The 25,282-nt window shown below is 37.7% G+C and overlaps 1 protein-coding gene across 1 annotated transcript; it reads left to right on the forward strand.

Moving 5' to 3' along the window:
- Window positions 1-990: 990 nt before the first annotated feature.
- On the forward strand, window positions 991-25,282 carry LOC126973436 (uncharacterized). Its single transcript, XM_050820697.1, has 20 exons — window positions 991-1,119; window positions 1,850-1,926; window positions 2,628-2,735; window positions 3,507-3,584; window positions 4,021-4,102; window positions 4,682-4,786; window positions 5,600-5,716; window positions 8,190-8,294; window positions 8,862-9,010; window positions 9,532-9,640; window positions 11,398-11,489; window positions 12,154-12,243; window positions 13,684-13,796; window positions 15,783-15,910; window positions 17,314-17,454; window positions 17,839-18,016; window positions 19,826-19,948; window positions 20,394-20,517; window positions 21,427-21,547; window positions 24,402-25,282. The coding sequence occupies exons 11-20, from the start codon at window positions 11,399-11,401 to the stop codon at window positions 24,568-24,570; spliced, it is 1,278 nt and encodes a 425-aa protein (XP_050676654.1). The 5' UTR covers window positions 991-1,119; window positions 1,850-1,926; window positions 2,628-2,735; window positions 3,507-3,584; window positions 4,021-4,102; window positions 4,682-4,786; window positions 5,600-5,716; window positions 8,190-8,294; window positions 8,862-9,010; window positions 9,532-9,640; window position 11,398; the 3' UTR covers window positions 24,571-25,282.

A 25,282-nucleotide genomic window follows, 5' to 3' on the forward strand; every position in this document is an offset into this window, starting at 1 on the left:
ATATCACAAGCTACTTGAATTCGGTGGCTGGAATTATGTAGGTCAAATATCTATTGGGAAATCTCCCTGTAGATAGATTAGATAGACTTTTACTGCTTTGGTGGACGGACAATGCAGCGACGTCTCTACCACAGCGTCAACCGATCTGAACGTTCAAGATAATAATAGGTACATTTACAAATTTTTCTAATGGTATATTTATAGGTTTCAGCTAAAATTCTCGAGAGAACATCTCCACTATTATCATTAGCAAAACTCCATGTCGGAGATATCCAAAGCTTTCAATGCATAAACGTGGTTGATACACAAGAAACAGTATCAAACATAGAACAAATTCTTGGGGAATGTCAGCGGGAACAGGATCAAACGTTGATACCTATACGGTACAGGGTACGCCCAAAGAAGAAGCTTGTGAATTACTTGAAAACGGTAATGACATCGCATGCAAACGAGAATCGCCTGGTGTCGAAGTCGATCATAAGTCTCTATTGCATCCAATAATTTATAGGAAGACCACACATTAAGATACTAAGGGATTTTCTAGGGATACCAAGAGATAATGCAATCCAAATAATCAACCTCAACAATCCTCCTATTTGCTATCATTTATCGTATAAGTTTGATCTGATATTAACTATTGAAGTACCTTATTATTGGCTTGATGTATAGCTAATAGGCTGACGAGTCCTTATATACTGAAGTATGCCTTATAAGTATTAGTAATTAAAGTATACGAATTTTTGGCCTGGTACATAATGGTACACATTTTGAGGCATTTGTCCAGTCGTGGAGGTCTTCCGACTGATTTGATGAAAGTGTACCAAATATCTGTATTATACAATCACTTCCGCAGAAAAGCATCAGAGGTGATCACTTATTATCAGGTGACTTTTAGGCCTCATTGTCCGTGTCTCCATAAAAACCTAAGAAAGTTTAAATGGAATATGTACTGTCTACGTGTTCTCTTTTCAGGTAAGGTATGCTCTTTGGAGACATCTGGTGATAGTGCAGTGCTCCGACCTAGCACAGCCTTGACTGCGGGCTTCAAGAGCTGCTACATCATCAGGCTGAGGAACATCACCCCAATACCCACCAGTGTCAAGTGGCAGCCGCCTATCGGTAGGTAAATTAATGGATGAGTTGTAATAACTATGTTCTTCTTTACCCAACCGCTTTCACTATGGGTCGCCTCGAATATAACTTCTTGGAAGGAATAGAAGCAAAAAATAACAGCTTGTAAATTTTTACGAGGACGTCTCAATGCGCCTGATGTCCATTGCGGGGTGTTTTAGTTTCCGACATCTATCTGCGCAATCGTAAACGTCCAATATTCGTAATTTCTTTTTCCCCCACGGATGCACGAAGTAGGTAAGCCAATCTCGCGCAACTAAACCTAACTGCGATTATGATGGGCGGCGTTGTTTATTGTATATCAATTTGACTTTTAGTATTTACTATGGATTGCTATAGTATAATAGATTCTGTAGAGGATAATGATGCATGGATTTTGTCTGGTTCTGCGCAGGCCACCTAAACTTGTATCATATTTAGTAGGCTAAGTTGTTATATGATTTATAAGATGGGCTGGGAGTTTGTTATCAGTTTTTCTCCCCATGTCAAAGCCTCTTTACGAACTGATGATGCTTCATGACGTTAGGAAAGGAAAATAAATACTAAATAAATATAACTCATCATAAATATATCATAAATAACATATATCATAAAAAATATAACTCTTCCTATTAGTTTAATTTTTACCTAAATCTTAATTTAGTGGAACGGTCCTTTGCAGCATCCAGAGCACGAGAAAAATATAATAATAGTAAAAATCCGGAATTGTTTGTTACAGAAAATGAAGCCATACTGAAGACAACGTTTGTGCCAAACGACTTAGATCTTAATGGACATTCTTCTGCAGAAATCCAGGTTTTATAATTCAATAAACTTTTCCCTGGGGTGTTTACTCACTGTATTCCGACGGGCTACGTTTACGCTTAGGTAAAAAACAAGCGTTCTGACCTTGCGTTCGTAAATGTAAATATTCACAATATTGTAAGTTAAAATAAATTTGATAGGCTTAATAATAACATTTCTCTGGTTGATAAGAAATATTTCAGACCTAGGTCACCAAGCTATACTATCAAGGTGGGTTTGCTGATAATCAAAAACTAATTGACCGACAACAGTGCAAGAGGGAAAGCTTCATCCGTAGAGGATATCAGGCTTAAAAAATCGGTTGCGGTTTCCCAAACAAGATCAAGGCGAAGTAGGCTTTCACTTCCAAATATACTGACAATTTTTCAATTTCATGATGTTAGAGCGGTTTCTGAGCTAACACAAAATATATTTAAAGGAATTACTCGCTTAAAACTATAAGTTTTTTGAATTCATTCTGATACATCTATTTACATTTTATACCATTTAACTGTATTGCTCCAGATTGCTCGTCCGGGGGAGTACTGCCACTACTATTTCTGTAGTAGTAGTATAACTAACTGTGTGTGTTCGTCCAGGGCACCACTGCCTCCACACCTATTTCTATAGTAGCAACACACCAAAAGTTGGAACACCATTTGGAAGTCCGAAAAATAACGAATAATTTTTTACCTGGTGATTACTTATCGCAGGTAGTGATAGAAGGTATGAAGGTTTGCTCTCGTCGGCTCTATACTTACAGCGCTTTAGTGACCCACGCATACAAACCTACGTATCTTGTAATTGATGCTGCTGTTAAGGTAACTGCTTTGTCGTATTTGTAATTCCAATTAGATTTACTTCTCATTAAATGCCATAAGTTTAAGAATTACAAATAGGAAATTTGAAAGTATTCAATCGTTATCCATTGATGTTTAAAATTTTATAAATGATGATTTTTTAACTCGCGGAACACTCGGTCGTGTCAATGTCTTTTTATTAAAGTTCACGGACTTATATTTATTACATCACTTAAAATATTGATACATTTTAAATTTAAAAACAAATGCTTTTAATTATTTCACAAAATATATTATGTTATCGACGGCTCCTGTCCTCCACATGTAAAGTACACAGTCTGAAAATCAGCGTTAAAATTGGGGTTATCTTAATTTAAATTCTAAATACTGAGTTAGTGTCTTTTTCAGTGACAGCCTCTTTTTCTTTTGTAAAATTGTCAAATCTTATTTAAAATTATATCATGAATAAATTTCAAGAGATCTCCTGGGGCTCCATTCATTGTGGGAGCAGCGCAAGGGTCTATTCTTCGACCGTTCCCCCTCCTAATATGTATTATTGATTTGCCTCATTTAAGACATAAGATAGTTTTGTTTGCGGTTTTAAATACGCGCCAAAAATAAACCGAAAATCAACCGAACTTTGGGTTAATCAATATTTATTGTTAAAGCACAATTGTTTTACAAAATTATATATTTCAATGTTTGGCCAGTTTCGGCCCGTTTGTTTTAATAGAAATTATTTAACATATTATATAAAATTTTGATTTAGGTAGTTGTTTTGAATACTTTCAGGGTCTCGAGGTGGTGCTGGATATTCCACTAGGTGACAAAGTGGTGGCTGAAACGATGCTAACCATAAAACTTATGCAGGTGATGCATCCAGATCTACACATAGAGAATAAAGAACACGAATAACTTTTAAGATAGTAATTAAATACTTAATTGAAGTCTTAAATTAGGATAAGTTTTTGTCGTTCCAATTAATAAGAATAAAACTGTCATGCACCTGTCCCTCACATAGACATATAGACTCTCGTGGAAGTGGAGACTCAGCTAATCAACTGGACACCCAACAATCCTGTTTGGCCTTCTTTGACTGTTGTTGCACTAGATTGTCTTTTGTTATGTGGTAGTATCACTTATTGCACTCCATTGTAATGAACTAATGTACCTATTCGGAATACAAGATTTCTCTAATTTTGGTCCGTAATATGCTCATTGTTAAGGCTCATAGACGATTTATAGAAAAAGCGCTAGAATACTGATTGAACAATATCACAATAAAAATAAATGAATTTTATTGTAGAAAGAAGAAACGGAGCAGCAATCGCCGCAGACACCTAAAGATATTTTCGAGTTGGAGGATGAGAAACGCAGAGTACAGAATGGTCTGTAATAAGCATTATTTTTAGTAGGGGGAATATTGGAGAGTTTTACGATGATTTTTTTTAAGACATTAAGGCTCGAGACAAGCAGGACGTTCAACTGATATTAATTGATACGCCCTGCCTATTACAATGCAGTGCCGCTCAGGATTCTTGAAAAACCCAAACACTCTGCGCGGCACTACAGTTGCGATCGTCACCTTGAGACATAAGATGTTAAGTCTCATTTGCCCAATAAATTCACTAGCTACAGCGCCCTTCAGACCGAAACACAATTATGCTTACACATTACTGCTTCACGACACTAAAAGGCGCTGTTGTGGTACCGATAATCTATCCGGCATCCTGTGCAAAGGAGCCTTCCACAGGTAAGGTATTGATGAAATTTGTACGCAAAAAGCGAAGCCGAGGTACTACACCCGAGTTAAACCCAATAATAATAGTTTCAAATTGAATCATACTTAATTATTTAATAGAAAAATAAAAAACAATTGTATTAATTTGCAATTAACAATTTTAGAAATGTAACGCAAGTCTGACAGCTATTTTTAAAAGCCGTCGGTTTGCATTTTTTTTCCCCAGAAAACATCTGCAACTGTCGCTACAAAATGGTGTACATCCCGCCGGTTAAGGAAGTCAAGAGACCCAGCTCTGATCCTGAAGACGATGTGTCTGCAGTTGAAATCAGTTGGTATCTATTGAACTTTTCACTTAACCTATACAATTTCACCTAAAAGATATACACAGCACTCATGTTGCACAATACGTCAGCTGTATAGCTACAGATATACTGCTATAAGCATTTCAGTGACGCGAATTCACGAGATTTCACCCATCTTAAAGTGATTTTTATATTTTTTTTATTATTTATTTATCGCGTGCGCCAGTCATGAGTATGTCGGTGACGTAAGCCCATAGGATATAGCGAGGTCTTTCTTCACTAATTTGTCGCAGCGAAAGGGCTTAATTGTAAAAGTCACTCTCGTACTGTAGATCTTACTTTGTAAGGCGAGACGTCCAAAATTCTTATTTTATTATTTACTTTGTTATATACTTCTTACTTTTTTTTGTTGGAACTGCACTTGTCCCTACCACATTGTCTCGCCCGCGTTATTGAGACGGTATGTTGTTTTAGGATTCTGAAACCTGAAAAAGGTCTCAGCTAAAGTTTCCTTTTAAGAAAAGAGATTGCTTTAAGATAGAAGGTCCATACCGTTCGAGAATACAGCCAGATAATTCCAAAAAATTATATAAAGTATGTAAAAAATGTTAAATTATGTTGTATTAAATACATTTCAAAGTGCTAATGAAGGAAGACACGGTTTTGGTAGGCCCCCACAAGATAGACCGACGATTTGTTCAAGATTGCAGGAATGCGTTGTGTGAGGGCAGCGCAGAACCGATCGTCGTGGAGATCTTTGGGGGAGGACTTTGTCCAGCAGTGGACGTCTTCCGGTGGATGATGGTAATGATAAAAGTGATAATAATTCAAATCTACAGTTACGGAACCACCGCCGTTCACACGCGTCTGCCCGTGCGCGAACAAGACGAAGCCAGTATTGCCAGAGCTGACGGAACCCTACTGCCTTCAGTTCAAAGGTGTTCAAATAAGGACAGGTAATTTTGTTTTTACTGACTTTGTTTTAATTTGAAAACAAAATTTATGAACCATGCGGGACTCAAACGCGCGACCTCTCTCGTTCCGTGCAAGCCACAACCTGAGTTAAACAACACATACAAGTTTTATCAACGATACGTCACTCGAACGGTTGGCTCAGTTGGAAGAGCGCTCAAATGGAACGCGAAAGGTCAAGGTTTTGAGTCCACATCGAGGAGAGTTCACTAAAGGAGACAGTTCGGATCCGGCAAACTACAGGCCAATTGTTATTACCTCCCTGCTCTCCAAAAGCATGGAGAGCATAATTAGCCGTCAGCTCTTGGTATACCAGTTGATCAACGACCGACAATACGGGTTTCGCCATGGTCGGTCGGCAGGTGATCTTCTGGTATACCTAACACATAGATGGGCTGCGGCTATTGAAAGCAAGGGGGAAGGCCTGGCAGTTAGCCTGGATATAACGAAGGCCTTTGATCGTGTATGGCATAAGGCGCTCCTCTCTAAACTTCCTTCATTTGGGCTTCCCGAGAACTTGTGCAAGTGGACCTCCAGCTTCCTCACTGGGCGCAGCATACAGGTCGTTGTCGACGGACATTGCTCGAACCCGAAGCCCGTGAATGCTGGAGTGCCCCAAGGATGTGTGCTATCTCCTACGCTGTTTCTTCTGCATATCAATGATATGTTGGACACCTCCAACATTCATTGCTATGCAGATGACAGCACTGGTGATGCCGTATACACGGGCCATGCACGTCTTTCTCGGGAAATCGTCGACCAGTGCCGGGAGAAACTTGTGTCTTCTATCGAGTCCTCTCTTGAGAAGGTCGCGGAATGGGGTAAATTGAACCTTGTCCGATTTAACCCCCAGAAGACTCAAGTTTGCGCGTTTACCACTAAAAAAACCTCATTTGTCGCATCACCGCTCTTCGACAACACTTCCCTAAAAGCCTCGCCTAGTATCGGAATACTGGGTCTCGAAATCTCGAGCGATTGCCAATTCCGTGGCCATCTGGAGGGCAAAGCCAAATTGGCTACAAAGAAACTGGGCGTCATTAATAGAGCACGGCAATACTTCAAGCCGGCCCACATTCTAGCGCTGTACAAAGCGCAGGTCTGGCCACACATGGAGTATTGCTGTCATCTCTGGTCTGGCGCACCCCAGTATCAGCTCGATCCATTTGACCGCGTGCAACGCAGAGCAGCGCGAATTGTCGGGGACCCAGTACTCTGTGAACGGCTGGATCACTTGGCGTTGCGTAGAGACGTCGCTTCATTGTGTATCTTCTACCGCATTTATCACGGGGAGTGTTCCGAAGAGCTGTTTTACCTAATTCCTGCCGCCGAATTCCACCTTCGCACGACACGCCACAAGTTAGGATATCATCCTCACCATCTGGATGTGTGGCGGTCCTCCACACTGCGGTTTACAAGGAGCTTTCTTCCACGTACTACAAAGCTGTGGAACGAACTTCCTTGTGCGGTGTTTCCGGGACGATACGACATGGGTACCTTCAAAAAAAGCGCGTACACCTTCCTTAAAGGCCGGCAACGCTCCTGTGATTCCTCTGGTGTTGCAAGAGAGTATGGGCGGCGGTGATCACTTAACAACAGGTGACCCGTACGCTCCTCCTATTCCATAAAAAATAACATCGTTCATAAATTTTGTTTTCAAATTTAATTTACTGAGTTTTTTACGTTTCCTTACCTCAAAAGAAAAAAAAGCACCTTTACAGGATGACTTTGTTGAAGACCCTTTATCTCGGGAACACGTTGAGGTATTTTATTGAAATTAAAACGATATACTCAGGTCTACAGACTCTTTGAGAAAATCATATTTCTAAGTTATTTACGGCCGTTTCTACCGCAAAAAAAAATAGATAGCGACATTCTCAAAGGAATCTATGAAATTTGGCAAATAATACCGTCTTATACGACAAGTATAGGGAAAAGAATAAAAACTATAAGATTGCAATTATACTAAAAAAACAGGGTCTTTATGCATGGAGTGGCGGTCCAAATTTTATATGAAAGGGCTTTATTAGCACAAGCTTAAACAGATTTTTATTATTTTTATGATGTATAATTTTCAATTTATGACAGAGTAGTTACTGACACCTATTTGTCCCACGACGCGGCGTAGCTGTTCTGGAACTCGTAGTTGACTAGCGCCTACGTAAGAGGATTAGAATTTTGTTTTTGTTGTTTGAAAACATATTTGAAAAGCAGATAATTAAATTATTATTTTAAAAATTTTAACGTTATAAGACTTAACATTTAACAATATAAATTATATAACAAAATAAATTTACATATAAACCCATATATTATTATTATTTCTTGAGTACTAATACGAGCATCAAAAGTCTTCAATCTTATAACTTAAGAAGCTCTTAAGTCCCAAGTACTTACTTGGTCAAGTGTAGGTTAAGCTAATATTTTGAAGATTATAAAAAAAAATCTTTTCTGTCTCAGTAAGAACAAGAACGATTAATATTCGAAATGTTTCGTCGTTGTCCGCCAAAATATCGACTGCTGTGAGGAAATGGCCCCGAATACATAATAGGACCCTTAATGCAGGTATTAATTTATAACGTTATGATGTAGTATATCAAACAAATAGGGACTAAAGAATGAAATTGTCGTTTTGTACTGAAAAACTCAAGCAAGATTCTACTCGTGCTTCAATCTGTAGACAGATCTGACGTAAATGGATCCTCTCCAAACACAGCAGTGACATTGCGTGCTGTTTGCCGTGCGTTAGTTCCACCATGAAACTTGTATGCTCAAATTACTCTAATGTTTAATGTGCCTACCCACCTTTACTTAGTAGATGGTAGAGGCAAGGAGAATCACTCATATAGGAGAAAAGTGTCCAGCATACGCTGTAAATAAATTGTACACGAATTGGAGTATGCCGAGTAAAAAAATATGCCGGGTTCTTGTCCGCTAGGGTTGTTTGCTTGTAGACGAAGCTATCCTGCTCAAAGTCACGCCTGGCGAGTGTAGGTAACTGCTATAACATTTGACTTGGCACCTATCAATAGGTAGCACATACAAATAATACTTAGTATTTTAGCAGTACTACCCCGGACAAACAATGCACATACAGGTTATTCATAGTAGTTATAACTTAAATGGTTGCAGACAAATGGGCTGGCGACGTCAAGGACCCGGGAGTAGTGATAGAGTGCCAGGCGTCCCGGTCGGTTCTGGAGCCATGCGGGGAACTACAGGTGACAGTCAGCGTATATGCAGACTGCTGGGGACTCTACTACGATCAGATCCTGCTTAAGGTATTGTGATATATTATAACATTCTCCGGCGTTCCGTGCCGGTGCTCTTACCAACTGAGCTAACCGTTCGAGTGACGCATCGTTATAAAATCTTGCATGCTTTGTTCAACTCTCAGGTTGTGGCTTCATCTACAGGATCTACTTTACAGTTGATAACCTTTGCATATTAGGATATTGACTTGAGATGTCGCTCTTGTTAATCTAAACAATTTGTTATGTTTTTAAAGTGATAGCCCTCACTTCTAGGATTAATACACAAATAAAATTTGAATAACAAAATATTATGAACTCCGGAGGTAGTGGGTTCGAGTCCCGCATCGTTCATAAAAATTTGTTTTTCAATTTTTATAATTTATATATTTAACCCGAAGTTTAATGACTTTTGAAGGAGCACGTTTTCACGGGGACAAGGTAAAAATGATATTTTCTGGGCTTCCATAGCTACTTTGTACACACTGGGGGTGTAATAGTAGTAAATATGGTGATGATAATGATAAAGAACTGTAAACAATTTCAGATAGAACACCTGGAGCCGCTCGTTCTAGACGTCTGGATCGAGGTGGTAGGAGCGCCGCTGAGACTACTGTCCAGAACTGATGGCAACGGGAACAGAGAACCTCCTGTATTGTGGTAACTTATTATCATGAAGGATTCTGTACCATCGTACAACTTACAAGATAATAAGCCTTTTATTTAGACTATTAATAAGCTAATACAAAATACAAACTAAAACTATTTATGCCAACTACTCGGTTGGGTCGAGTTAGTAAGTCTTTTGTTGGGCGATGTATATGCTTCTACAATGTGATCCCAGAAAATGTACAAAACAAATGTGTTACGAAATTTAAAAGAATTGTTAGAAAACGTTTGTGTGGGAAAGGTGGTAAAGATAGCATAAACGATTTTCTTAATGACACCGCGGACTGGGAATAAAGCAATCACCCTCAGGCTCTTTAATTATAAATGTTTATTGTACGATATCCCATTGTAATCCATATTTTTATATTTAAAAAAAACCCTGCTGAGTTTCTTGCGCCCATTCTTCTCAGGTCTGAGGCAGTCTCTTTTGAATAGGTGGTAGTTTTTGATGTTCAATAAGTGATTTTGAATCCTATTTTGAATAAAAATATTTGAATTAGTGTGTGTGCCCTTTGATATAGGCCTCCTTCAACTTCCATAGTATTCTGTCCCTTGCTATCCTAGTCCTTAAATTTACGCCTGTCGTTTCAATGTCGTCTCTCCATCTTTTATTTTGCTGTTCTCTCTTTCTTTTTCCGAAGAAAGACGATATAGTATTACCTACTTTTAAATACTTTTGTAAAAGACATTTTTTTTTCATGGCCGCCATTTTGAAATTTGCCATCTTGGATTTTATAGTATCTTATTAAGGCCGCAACCGTCGTACAACTCACTCTAATATTTTGTTATTTTTAAGTGATATATCTCACTTTTGAGATTAAGTAAGTAAACAAATTAAATTTGTACCAAAATTTATGTACGTTGCGGGATTCGAACCCGTGCCTCTTGGATAACGTCCCAGTGCTCTTACCAACTAAGGCAATGTAGCCACAACTCGAGAGTAAATCGTACCAAGATTTAAGAAACATGCGTCATGTGGACGGTTGGATTAGTTGTTAAGAGCGCTGATACGTAACCCGAGAGGCGCGAGTATGAATCCCATATCGCCCATAAATTTTGGTACAAAATTTGTAAAACTGGCTCTGTCATAATGTCAAATAACTAAGCGGACGCATGGACATGGAGTCATATTAGGTTTTTTTTATGAAAATAAGGGACGAGACGAGCAGGTCGTTCAGCTGATGGTAATTGATACGCCTCTATTAGAATGCAGTACTCAGAATTCTTAAAAGGGGGCAGTACAACTACGCTCGTCACCTTGAGATATAAGATGTTAAGTATCATTTGCCCAGTAATTTCATCTGCTACGGCGCCTTTCAGACCGAATCACAGTAATGCTAACATATTACTGCTTCACGGCAGAAATAGGCGCCGTTGTGGTCCTAATAATATAGCCGAGAGCCTCCCACTGGTTGGGACCTCTCACAGGCTGAGATCTATAGAGCGAACTAAGGCTTTGCTTAGACTTTACTTACGTAAAACTCAGCTCATTGTGATAAAACGCGAACTTGACTTTTGCATTGGGCTGTCTTAGCTTGAGCTCAGCATAATTTCAGCTGTCAATTGACTATAAAACCGAATTCAAAGATTTTGCATAGCTTACACGCAGCTAAGTTTTACATGAGAAAAAATACGCTCTATAGATCTCGGCTTTAGTAAGTTATCAATTAATTTTGTATGAGAGTTTACGTTTTTATAGCTAGTAGGTTTTCTCGCTGGTTTAATTGTAAATGTTTAATGTTGTACAGGATGACCCGCTCGGATCCGAAGAGGTCGGTTCTGGTGTCAAATACATCGCGTGCCAATCTAGAACTCTATACGTATATCGTCACTGAGAATGGTGAGTAAAATTAATGAAAGAAATATTTTGTATATTTTTACAATAAAAAAGTCTTTAAAAGTAATCATTCATAGACACATTTTCTAAAAGACCGCCGCTAATATTATCTTGCAACAGCAGAGCAATCACGGGAGCGTTACCGGCTTTTAAGGAAGCTGCATGGAATTAATAAAAGCAATATAAAATTTAGTTGAGCCGCTTCTGAAATTAGTGTGACAATAATAAATATTCCACATCATTCGCCATCTAGATGTATGACGTCCGCCTTGGGCGAGAAATCGATTAATGTGATATAATGTTGAAGTAATTTTAGAGTTTACAATTATAGTTATTTATGCAACTGTTGTGTAATAAGGGGTATTAAAACACGAATATTGGTTTGTGATAATGAGTGTTTTAATACCTAGTTATCAACAGTTGCATACAAGACTTTATCTACACCCATAATATGAATCCTCTATAAAAGATTCTGAAACAGTTAGCTTATGCTGAATTTCATTACAACACTCGTTTGGATGAATTAATGGTTATTAGGACATTGGTAGTTTTAATGTTGGCAATGAGCCAACTGTTTTAGAATCTTTAATAGAGGATTCATATTATGGGTGTAGATAAAGTCTTGTTTTGTCTTGAAGTTTTAATTGTCACTGTCGTATAAATGTAGATTCTCCGCAAGATAAGCTGCCGTTCCGCCTTTATCTTCGTTTTTACGATGTACGGCCGCCAATCTGTCCCTGCGTCACAGCATATGAGTGTAAGTTTCAATGAAATTATAATGATGATATTTCCAGCTTGCAGTGAAATACTTCTTACTTACAATAGAACTTGTGTTGACCACCCACTGATTGTTGACATTGATCGCTGAGTCACGCATAAACACATAAAAACACTTCTCGCGTTGTTGCCAAGGATTTTTCTCGAATGATATCTTACACTAGAGTAAAGAATACACAAGGGAAGTAAATAAGGATATGTAACGGCAACTTATGTCTCACTCTACCTTAGTGCGACAGACATAATGTCGAGATACCCTAACGTCGGTAGGTATCGTAAAGTGAATGGAGATGTTTTTTCATGACAATAAGGGACACTACGAGTAGGACGTTCAGCAGATGGTAATTGATACGCCCTGCCCATTAATATGTTAAGCCTCATTTGCCCAGTAATTTCACTAACTGCGACGCGATACAGACCGTAATACAATAATGCTCACACATTACTGCTTCACCTCAGAAAAAGGTGCAGTACCCATGATCTAGCCGGCATCCTGTCCAAAGGAAGGAGCCTTCCACTTGTCAAATAACTCCACAATAACTGCCCATCACTCTAGAAGACCATCGTGTTTGATTGAATTGAGACGTAGAATACGTAAAGGTTACAGAGTTACTTTTTATATGAGAGAAGCAATACATTCACCTATTGGTAAGTGGTACGTCCTGCCCATTACTATGCAGTGCCGCTCAGGATTCTTGAAATACTCAAAATACTGAGTGGCACTACAATTGCACTCATCACCTTGAAACATAAGATGTTTAGTCTCATTACCCACTCATTTCGCTAGCTACGGCGCCCTTCAGGCCGAAATACAATATTACAGTACAAATGATCTTCACAGAACGGGACGACCAAATATCCAAAAACATAGAATTGTGTTTACCCTACTTCCTCAGGTCTTCCAATCTGTCAATATTGGGCTACTCCCGAATGTCTACTACTGGAGGTTTGCTGTCCGCTCAGCGATATTTGTCACTAATTCCAAGGAAAACAGGTCTTCGTTATTGACAGATGAATTCTGGTCTACTCCCGAATTCTTTGTCAGCTACTGGAGGTTTGCTGTCAGTTTTCGCTCTTTTTGAGTTTGCGCTCAGCGAAATCTGTCCTACTTAATTCCAAGCGAATCATGTTCCGTTCTGTCAATACTGGTCTATTCCCGAATGATTTATCTAGTACTGGAATTTCGTCCAAGAATTTCGTTCCAAGGCCAAGTGAAGAGGTATTTCACTCTATTCATAATGGTCTATTCCCAAATGTTTTGTTACCATTTGTCTACGCCCAGTGCATCACTTGCTCCCTATTTTACCCTTCATTACTCCATAAACTCCAGGGTCGTTGCTTTCATGACGTAAGACATGATCCAGCTATGCTACATTACTACTACATTTAAATATTGAGTTAACGTTATTTTTGTATCCAGCTGATTCGTATCGGGAGAGTTCAGCCAGCTCGAGCGTGGTGGAAGATGTGGAGACTGGAGTGGAGCTATTCCTGGGAGCAGACTGTGGCCAGCAGGACTACTCGTACTACAAGGTTGGGGCAGATTTCCGCCATAGTTTTGGCGGGAACGGAGAATTATTGTTATTGAAAGATATAAGCACATTGATTAAACACGAAAGCTATTGTAAAACAGCGAACTGAAAGCGTGGCGAACCAAAAGGCGTGTCACGCCAGGACAAACCAAAGTCGCGCGTGAAGCGAGGCGTGAGCGAGATAGTTGTATTTGACGATTAGGTGGATTTGTAATTTGTATGTATGATGTCAAACAGAGATCGAACGCCAGACGCAAAGAGTATAATAATATATAGGGAAAAGAGAGCTCTCTCTACGCATTATGAGCTGTCTATTTGAAAACTAGCGCCATCTGGAGATTGGCCCCGAAAATAACTATATATAAGCTCGAATTTTTAATGTTGTGCCGCAACTAACTGTACTTTTTTATGTATTACAATTTTTTACCATGTTGAAATTGCGCGTAGAGTTAGTTATTTAATTTTGTCACAACATATAACATAAAGGATACATTTAGTAGTGTAAATATGCAAAATGGAACACGTGAGCTACATACATGCGCAAACGCTAGGAGTAGCCGCCATTTTATGACCAGTGGGCAGTGAGCATAGATAATATACTATTTACAAGAGATAGATGTGCAACTCATGTTTTTATTTTGTAAAATCAGTGTACCCAGGCCAAGAGATGGCGCTGCGTTATTTTTCCCGCTGCGCACTTCCCTACATTGGCATATGAAAAAAAATTGCATTGAAAGTGCTGCCACCTATTCTTTTAGGTACGCTGCAACTTCACCACGATGGTGATAACTTAACATACATGATAGATGGAGCTAGTGATAGCAAAAAACTCACTTAACTTACTTATTAAAGACTTGACTATCGTGTTGTAATCATTGAATGGCACTCTAAGGGCGACTTTTGAACTTAATAAACGAATAATAATTTCCACCTACACAAAACAAACATCAATATGCATTCAATACGGTCTACAACAATAGTAAATACTATAGACAATAAACATAATTAGCGCCATGTAACGACAGTACGCTAAGAGCGTAAAAATAACGCAGCGCCATCTCTTGGCCTGGATACACTGATTTTACAAAATAAAAACAATTTTTTTTATGGTATAAACGAGCGTGCTACACCTGGTGTTAAGTGATCACCGCCGCCCACACTCTCTTGCAACACCAGAGGAATCACAAGAGCGTTGCCGGCCTTTAAGGAAGGTGTACGCGCTTTTCTTGAAGGTACGCATGTCTCCGCTTCGGTTCGCATTCTCCATGCTTTCAATTGGGTTCGGATCGCATTTATGTTGTTAGACAATACTTTAAAATTCAAATATTTTATGAATCATGCAAAGTAATTCTCATCAATACTTTAAAATTGGCTAACTTAGAGCCAAGGACAATACAATATTTTCAAAACTTTTGTTTTAATTCCCAGCCAGCTTTACCAGCATGATAAAAAAATATCGATATAAGTAGAAATGGAGTATTTTAATTACTTTTGATACTTGATCGAGACCTATAAGAAAATAAATTATAACATCCCGGACATAAAAAGATGTGGCACTTGAAAGTCCCCTTAGTTTATTATATTTAAAAAAAACTCTCATTGGTGTTTTTAAATAGCTATAGAACGAACTCTTCATATTTAAAAGGTATTTTCTATTTTTTACTTTTGGTTGCTATTAATGTATGCTTCTTAAAAAAAAAAAAAATTTTCAATATTAGATTTTGCGAATCAGAATCTCTTCTGTGGCCGGTCTATTGAATAAAATGAAAATGAATATTTTTTTGTTAGGTATGCTTATAAAAGTATTAAACCATCCGTCCAGCATGATGGTGCATTGAAGCCGCTCTCTGTTCTATATACAGGATACAAGGTCAAGTCAATAGATAGAGGTGATCACCTATCAGCAAGTAAACTTATTCTTCAATCATTCTTCAGTTTCATTCATGTACTCTTAATTGATCAATAATAAGTTTCGTCGCTTGCTCAGGTGGAACCTTCAGAGCTGATGCTGGAGCGGGGCTGCACCACCAAACTAAAGGTCACCTTAGAGTCGTCTGAAGAGTACATACCAGCTGCCGGAGTCATCATACGAGCTGTGCCGGTCGATAAAGCTGGGTACGTTTCCGATGAGCTGTAGAAGAGCTTCTGTTATCGTTGTGCAATGTGGTAGTTGTGATGATGGACAGCATCTGAGAAGAATATTTTAGTAAATATCAATAATCTTTGGATATTTATGATAGACGATTAGAAGCATAACCAGCCAATAATCGACCTTAATGCCGTCGTGCCACTTAAAGATCAAATATTTTAAGCGAATAAAATTTAAGCAGCACGTTAAGGCCTGCGACCTTGAGCGATATGAGTTCACGGCTCCTATGTAACAAAGCCAATATTTTCAAAATTCTTGCGTCGAAACTTTAAAATATTAACAGGCGCAAACAGTTTAATTGCTTACAATCCTCATTATTGATTACTAATCTTAATAAATGTACCAACACAAAAAAGTAAAAGCTATAAGAACAACTTTTATGAGAGCAGTATACTAAACAAATGCATCATGCCGAGAAAAAACTTGCTTAACTGCAAACAAAACTGGTAGTTCATAATAGCTCTGGAGTGTTTAGTTTAACTAACAGCAAGCATAAGCAACCTTCAAGAAAGTCTTAAGGGTGTGTAACAGGATAAAGTAGTGTTTATAGTTCCAAATGCTATATTTTCACCACAAAACTTATCTAAATACACATTGTTTGCGTGTTTCTTCTTACTCTGTATGAAAACTGTGAAAATGATCAGATGAAAGCGCCTCACGGGGCAGTAATAATTTCGATTAATGACTCCGACCCAGGTCTCTACGTCGTCTTTATGGTACTTATCAATTATCATCTTTATTATATCTCATTTATTTATTTGGAGAGGGTGCCTATTTGTCTAGTCCTAAAGAGTCCTAGTAACACCGCGTCCAGAGTTCAACTATTGCGTTCGTCACTCATAGCTCGTCGTCAAGACCTGTCGCCTTTACGAACCGCATCATCTTCCTGACGCGAGTGTTACTAACAGCATCTGGGAGCAGGGTGTAGTTGCCAAGGATGGTGTTACTCTTATTAGTGGACCGCAATCGCATTGGAGATGAAAAAGCATTTCATCAGCCTTAATTCTTGTCTTTTTTTATTCCGACCACACTGAGGTGCCAGTTTAGGCGACAGTAATGTATGGTTAGTGTTGTATGATTAGAGTTGGTCAAGTTTGATTAGGTAAGCTAAGTTTAATTGTGTCAACATAAAATGACAAACACTGATGGCTTTTAATTAGCCATCCACTTGACTGCTTAAATTAACGAAAGGACTGTATCACGTGGGCCGCCGTTTATTTAAATGGTTAGGCTGTTTAGCTAGTTGGCTGCTATACATACCTTTTAAAGGAAGGGCTGTATTAGGTTGGACGGCCGTTTTTGTTAGCGGCTAGGCTGTTAAATAATTGCGCATTAAGCTAGTTGGCTGCTATGCATTCCTTAATTCCAGGCCATGCTGGTGCCGCCCGGGTGTGCCTGCACAGTTTTTAAGCTTGGTCCAGGTCAACAGAGTGCCCAAGTTGGAAGTATCATGCTCTCGAGTCTACATAAAGCTGTCAGCGTTGGAACTACCAATGAACGATGTTCTGAGGTAAACTACTGCAAGCTAATGAATTATTATTTTTTGTTTAAATATATAAGTATTTCAATTGTTTCCAACATATAGGACTTTTATAAAATCAAGTTGTGGTGTTGATTTAAAGATGTACTAGAGGCAAATCTTTGTGAAGAACATAGTATTTATTTTCAGCTAGAATGTTCCTTAAAATAAAAGCGTGTGTTCTTATGTACGCACGCATTATTAAGCGTAATAAAACAAAAATCCTTTAAAATTTTATTCGTCGTGCTATTTTTTTATCTTTGTATAAAAAACAATATTGTAATAATTTAGTTAAATAACGTGTAATTAAATATCTGGAAAAGCTTAGAATGGCTTAGAAGGAGTAATATATTATTTTGAATTGCCTCTTCCCAGAACACGCAAGAAGCTGTTCATCCAGAACACCGGCTCCGCGAGTCTGGAAGCTAAGCTGGTGACGGAAGCTCCGTGGAGCGTGGTGGTGCCACAGAAACAGTGCCACATGCGGTGCCTGGAGAAGGTGCCAGGAGCTGATGTTATGGGACTCAATTTGCCGCCCGCGAGTTCTGCAGAGGTCTGCTATGCTCATATAACATGATCCCCACCATCTGTAGTAGAAGTTACTTTCTTCCTTGTACAACCAAACCATGGAAGGAACAGAACAGATCAGAGCGTAACTCAGCCGTCTTCTTCAAATTTATACCTACGTCTGGGTGGAGTGTACCAACCCTAGGGTACATACAAAAAGAATGAAGATTCGGACGGCGCGACGCATCTAATTTAACTCGGACAGCGGCGACCAGTCTCGGTGGTGTACGGCGTGGCACTCTATAGTTTTGTCTTCCTCAGATTGCTTAGCGGCCGTGTAAATCGTATGTATGTGTGCGTGCGTCGGTTCGGGCGCACTAGTATGAACATTAAAGTACTGTTCTATTACTATATTACGTGGTCAAAGCGGTAAGGGAAAGAATTCGAAGAAATCCTACCCGAAAGAAAAATATTTTTTTTATCTCGGGTCACAGAAAATCTTTGTTTAAGAATGAGAAAATTTTACATTTGAGCAACATTTTAACAAACAAAACGACCGTATTTATGCTCAAAGGTCTAAGGAAGCTTCCCAATTAATCGACGGAGTGCAACGTGGGTATTATCCGACTTCAGTGATGGTTTGGTTTTTTTTTATGGAATAGGAGGACAAACGAGCGTACGGGTCACCTGGTGTTAAGTGATCACCGCCACCCACATTCTCTTGCAACACCAGAGGAATCACAAGAGCGTTGCCAAGAGGTGGGGTATTACCAATGAAGGAGTGGCTGAGCCTTACTTTTGTAAAGAGGTATCAAAACATCGGCACAAGTGTCTCAAAATACCATTCTTGAGAAGGTATTAAATAACCTTATTGTGGTTCTACCAAGTAATATTTATTATCTTCATAAATACTTATATGTTCTTTAAATATAAATAAGATAATTAAAATGTCATTGAAGGACTAACATTAAATTGTAGATTCAATAATAGAGAATAAAGTCATTTTCATGACACATAGGAAATGACTGAGAATATACACATAGTTGTTGACAACTGTCCAATTGTAAATTTAAATTCAATTATTTTTATTCAAAATAGGATATAACATCACTTATTGAAAGTCAAACACTACCACCCATTCGAAAAACTATGCCTCAGACCTGAGAAGAACGGGCGCAACAAGCTCAGCGGGCTTAAACTTATTATTTAATAACCTGAGGGCGATCGTTTCATTCCCAATCTGTGGTTTCAATGATGTTATAGTAATCTTTACCGCAAAAATGTTTCTTTATAATTCTTTTGAATTTCGTTCCACTTCCGAACAAGCTGGATTATATTCTGGGATCTTGTTGTAAAAGCTTATACATCGCCCAACAAAAAACTTAGCCTAGTAATTAAAATCTTTAGTAACAATCAAACATATATAATACAATATTCTATGTGATCGAAAATTCATAAAATACACGATTATGAAAAAAGGTCGGACAATGAAGAATTGTTAGGTCAGTGTCAGCAAATGTAGGTTTGTGTCTACGTACATAGTGATAGGTGAGATGTGCTTGAGTCGCACGCGCGACGTGACGACGCGAGAGGCGAGTCCGGGGCCGCGGCGGGAGGACACCGATTCCAATAATAACAATAATTGTAACTAGAATTAGATTATATAAAATACGCTATTATATTTATACTTTTTAGTGCATATTATATCTATTGTTCTTTTATAGATTTTTTGTTAGAGTTGTTTGTTTTTTTTGTTATTTGTTTTTATCTTTAGTAAAATTGAGTCATTATTGTCGTTGGTATGTATAGGGAGACTATAATTGACCATCTATAATATGCTTAATGAATACTTTAGGTATCTATGGAGGTGTCTGTCATCACGAAGGAGGTCTGGCCAAAGCCTGGGCAGGTTTATGCCAAGAGGCGTTCTACGACATCCTACCTGAGATGCTTTAACAAACAGCAAGTCTTGTTAATGGTAATTAAATATTAATTATGGTATAACAATGAATACTCAAATTGTTACTCTGATATATATAAACAATCAACGTAAAAAGTTATGTTTATCACTGCAAACGGTATTGTACCTCCTTATTTAAAGAACAACGAGTAAATGTTTAATTATTAAAAATACGGAGAAAACTTTCATGTATATGACATTATTACAAATCTTTCTTCAAATGTTATCTACATACATTTTAGTAAGTGAACAAAATATATATTTCACAAAAAGACAATAAATTTCGAGTTTCTGCTCTTATTAATTGTAAATTTGTAATAATTTGTAAACTTGGTATAAAATTAACTAGAGGATATACCAAAAATATGCAAAATGTCTATTTGTAAACATTCGCATATTACAATTAATATAATTGGTATAAAGTTATACCTGAGAATAAACCTAGAATATAATTTATTTCTAGTCGATACCGTTAATGCTGGAAATCGAGTTCCCCATCATCAGCACACAGCCGTCTGTGATAGATTTTGGCTTCGTGATGGACGGAGACACCAGGAAGACATACTTCACTGTCATGCACTCCAGCAGTAAGTCTTTCTGAACATATGCTAGCACTGATGGATGCCATTCTGCTTGCCACGCACAGTCTTCTTGTGGATTCATGTGCAGGATACAGTATTCCCGGATAAATACAATTTAGCACCGCTTTCACCAAGTAAAACGCGATTAGAATACTTTAAACTAAGCTTACGACTGTCAACGAGTTTATAGATTCAATTTTGACTTCACGAACACAAACTAAACGCAGTTATAGCGCGAAATTTAAATGGTAACCGCCGAATTTTGGACGTTCAACATATTTGATTGACATTTAACAATTTTGATTTTGTTCATATTTATCGATGATAGTTTTGGCGGGTTTTTGATACATTCTATTGTTTTTGACATATAATCTCAGCTTACGTCAACATGTTCGATAGGTGTTGGTGAAATCGCTTTGTGTTTAATCGAGATCAAGACTGCCATTTGACTTCCATTACGTTAAACTCCGTTTGAAAGTGTCATTGGTGCAATCGGGGCTTAGGGACCTTTACAGTAAACTTTGAATTTGGGAACTAAATGTGTAATATGAACTAGAGGGGCGTAGTAGACATTCCGCATCTGGTAGCGTATAATAAAGTGTCTGTTTGTTTGTCAATAGAAAATAAGAGCCTAAGGCTCTTCACACACTCATTACATCTTTCCATAGAAATCAACAGAAAACCACACACGACAACTATAATGTACATCTTCATATCTTAAGATACAGAGCGATATGAAAATTTACATTTACATTTCGATACATCTTTAAAAATCTCAATAAAAAGTCGGGTCGTATACCAATGGAATGAAGGGAAAGTATCATTATATTACCTGTTGTGTGTGTGATACATTGATATACATTATAGCTGCCGTGTTAAGCCCATTAAATGTTAAATGATAGATATCATATTTAGCTTCAGATATAATAGAAGTGTTGGTGCAACGGAGCGGTGATGAAGGCTTCACACACTGGCCGCGGAGGCTGGTGATGACTTCTGGATGCCGTCGCAGAGTCTACGTCCAGTACACTGCCAGGTATGTTGATGATCTTAGATCATTTATACGTCTCGATAGACTATGACAGTTGTGAACATGTCGTGAATATATAACTAACCTCTATTTTGAACAAGACGCGGAAATCAATCTCAAAGCGCGCCCTAAGAAGTTATACTTCAAAAATAGTTTTAAATGGCAAATTTATCATCTTATGATATAAACAGGGTTAAAGGGAAAGACGTAAAGAATATTAAAGAAAATTATTGTTCAGGTTATTTCTCATGTATTTGATTCTGTAGTATGGTGTCCGAAACGTAACCGTTATGGAGATATTGAACTTTAAAGTTAATTTCTTTTTAAAGCAATTTTTTTTTGCTTTTATAACGATTTTTATGTTAGTGGAGCTTTTAAAAAGTAGAATACAAATGAAATTAGATATCTGTTTAAAAAAGTATAAGTCAAGGCATTGCCGGATTAAGCAAACGCGGGGCCCGTAGCAAATTCTTTCAGAGCGCTCTTGGTCTATACACGGACGAGTAAAGTGAACCAACGTTATGCTAGTGTGTGTGTGCGGTTATGGGGGATACTAGTTATACAATTTTTTCTCCCTTAAATAATCATATATGGCCACAAATACTTATATAGTATCGTTTTTACACTTTTTCACAACGCACGACGGCAATTTTAAAATATTTTATTGAGACGCAAACTGATCTGTCATATACGATGACAATTCTCATAATGGCCGCCTATTGGCCTGTAGTAGTGTGTGTGCGTGTGCATAGCCATGCTTATGTACACGTTAATCGGCTTGTTTTGGTGCTACACTGTTATGTGAGGTGACACGGAGTCCTTTATTTTGTACTAGTCCGTGGTTCTATATTGGAAATAGTCTGTTACTGAGTGTCTGACGTGGATTTTCTTAGTTGTAAAGTTTTACCTTTTTGTAACTTCAATTTAATTCGATAAACCACACCTTAATAAGTTTCATTCTGAAATTCCGCTCACGCAGAGATGAGTTTGAGAGAGATGGCTTAAATATGCGGGGCCCGTGGCTATTGCTACTATTACTACGTGGTTAATCCGGCACGGAGTCAAGGGCATAGCTAGGATTTTATTAAGGGGGGGCAGGCGGTCAATCCAGAATATAATAATATGTACGATAGATACGAATCTAGATATTACCATAGTACAAACATATAAAATTCGCCTGCCAATAGAATCTTTGTTTTTGTTTATAAGTATTTTTTTCCTAAGATTAGAATATGGTGGAAGATGAGGCGTGCACTTTTGGATTTTCCAAACTTAGCCCTTAAAATATAATTAACATTACATTACATAACTTAACCGGAACTACTTTTGAAAAAACTCGAACACAATGGTTTCTCTTTTAACATCTGTCAATGGTTTCGATCCTTTCTATTGAATAGAGAGCAAAGGGTAGTTACTGAGGGAATGGACGGACAGAAGAGGTACTCGACTGCTATGCCAGTACAGAGAGGTGTTCCCCAAGGCTCCTTATTCAGCCCAACCCTATTCTCCATATTTACCTCTGACTTACCTTCACAGATTCATCCCTGCAAACACCATCTCTATGCTCATGATACACAATTATACTACTCATTCCTTGCTAAGGACGTAAACGAAGCAATTATTGAAATAAATAGTGATCTCAATAACATTTATACCTGGTCAAAAAACAACTGTCTCAAGATAAATCCCTCTAAAACACAAATGATCATCATCCAAAATAAACATATAAAAGAAAGTGTACTGAACTGTCAGAGCAAAATTAAAATAAACAACACTGATATAGCAATAGTCGAGAATTCGCGCATTCTTGGACTTATCTTGGACGGTGAGCAAAAGTATGTGCAACATATTATAAATAATAAAATAAAGACAGCGTTCTTTAAGTTAAAAACCCTATTCAAAAGAAGGCCTTATATCAATGAGGAACTTCGTCATCGGTTAACCGAAGCTATCGTGCTATCCCACTTTAATTACTGTAGCAGTTCTTATGGTCCAAGACTAAACCAAAATATGGAATCAACTATACAACGGTTGCAAAATGCTTGTATACGTTTTTCTTATAATATTTCCAGACGTGAATTCATAACCCCTTATTTAAATAAGAAAAATATACTTAATATGAAAGCTAGAAGAGAACTACAAAAAAAAATTATAGTAAAAAGCCAGAATATCTGTTCGAAAAACTGAATTGGATGAAAGATACACGCAGTTCTACAAAATATTTACTTAAATTACCTAGACACAGAACTTGACACTTTAGAGGTTGTTTTAGCTTGTCTATCAGCAAGTATATGGAATGATCTGCCTCCCCCCCTCCGAGGGAAAATGAGTGCACCTACATTTAAACTCAAGTTTAAAACTGCATTACTAAAACGACAACTTGCTGGTGATCTAAATCTAAAACACTCTTGCTTAAAAGATTTAAAACTAAAACACTTTTTTTGAATCTCGATATTATACACACCACACACACACACACACACACACACACACACACACAAACAAACAAGACTATAGCAAAGAGTAGGGATAGATACTTTTGACTATAGTGTGATATATTCTGAATATGTAATAGATAAATATGTTAGATATAGTAAGAATAAATAGTATGATAGATTTTAAAACATAATTATATGAAACTAAGTATATGTATAATTACAACATTTGAAAGTTTATTTTAAATTTTCTTGGTGATCTATATCTGGTGGACGTGGACTCACAGAAGCTGAGCCGCTACCTTTTGTTTTCATTTTAATTTGTAATCTGTAGCATGTATGTTATTCTGTATTTTTTTCTTTGAAAACAATTAATGTGATTTTATTTATTTATTTTATTTTTATTTATTATAACTAATTGACAGGTGGAAGCACGCGCCGTCGGAGTGCTCGCTGAGGGTGCAGGTGTCGGGGGGAGCCGGCACCTGGTGCGCCTGCTCGCTGTCTGCGCGTGCGCAGTCCTCGATCGACCGCGCAACGCGGCTGCCGGTCCACGATTACACCGACGACACCAAGATACTGCCTCCCATGTAGACATATTGTATAGATACACAGATAATTGCACTGCGCACTGTTTTACCGAAATTAGATTGTAATCCTTGTAACACGGTTGATATTGGCATATATTTACTATGAAATCTGAATTTCTGAGCCTGTAACATCTGCTAAAACAAAAAAAAAATTATCGATTAGTTAAGCAAATCCAATAGATATTTTATTGCTCTGTGTCCGCACGAAATACAATAAATACACTGTGAATGCTACCAGAAGGGACCATGCTACATCGCGTTCACGTATAGCAATTTTATGTAGCGACCTACAAAAGTTGCTAAGCTAAAAATTAAAAGCGAATTCGAAACTGCTGAAACGATGGGTTTAAAATGTATGTAATGTAATCTTGGAAGCAAAGATGGCGGACGATAAAAAATTCAGATAGTTTCTAATTAATATTTCAAATGATGATGAGTGTTGATATTATTTAGAGAGAAATTGTCGAATATAATCCGTTACTTAGAGAGACTTTAATTTGGTGTACTTATCTATGTTGTTTCTAAGAGAATTAGTTTATCAGAGGATATTTATGGATACATAATATAGAATTGGCGTCCGATAACATATTATGATCATTTAAATTACTACAGACCATTTGCAACCAATACTAATTAATATAAACAAACACAAAATGAATATTTAGTGTAAATTATAATAAATGGTGTAAATCAATATTTTGTTCAGTTAAACAAAT

This window comes from Leptidea sinapis, chromosome 29 (genome assembly GCF_905404315.1).
Source record: "Leptidea sinapis chromosome 29, ilLepSina1.1, whole genome shotgun sequence".
In the NCBI taxonomy this organism is placed as follows: Eukaryota; Metazoa; Arthropoda; class Insecta; order Lepidoptera; family Pieridae; genus Leptidea; species Leptidea sinapis.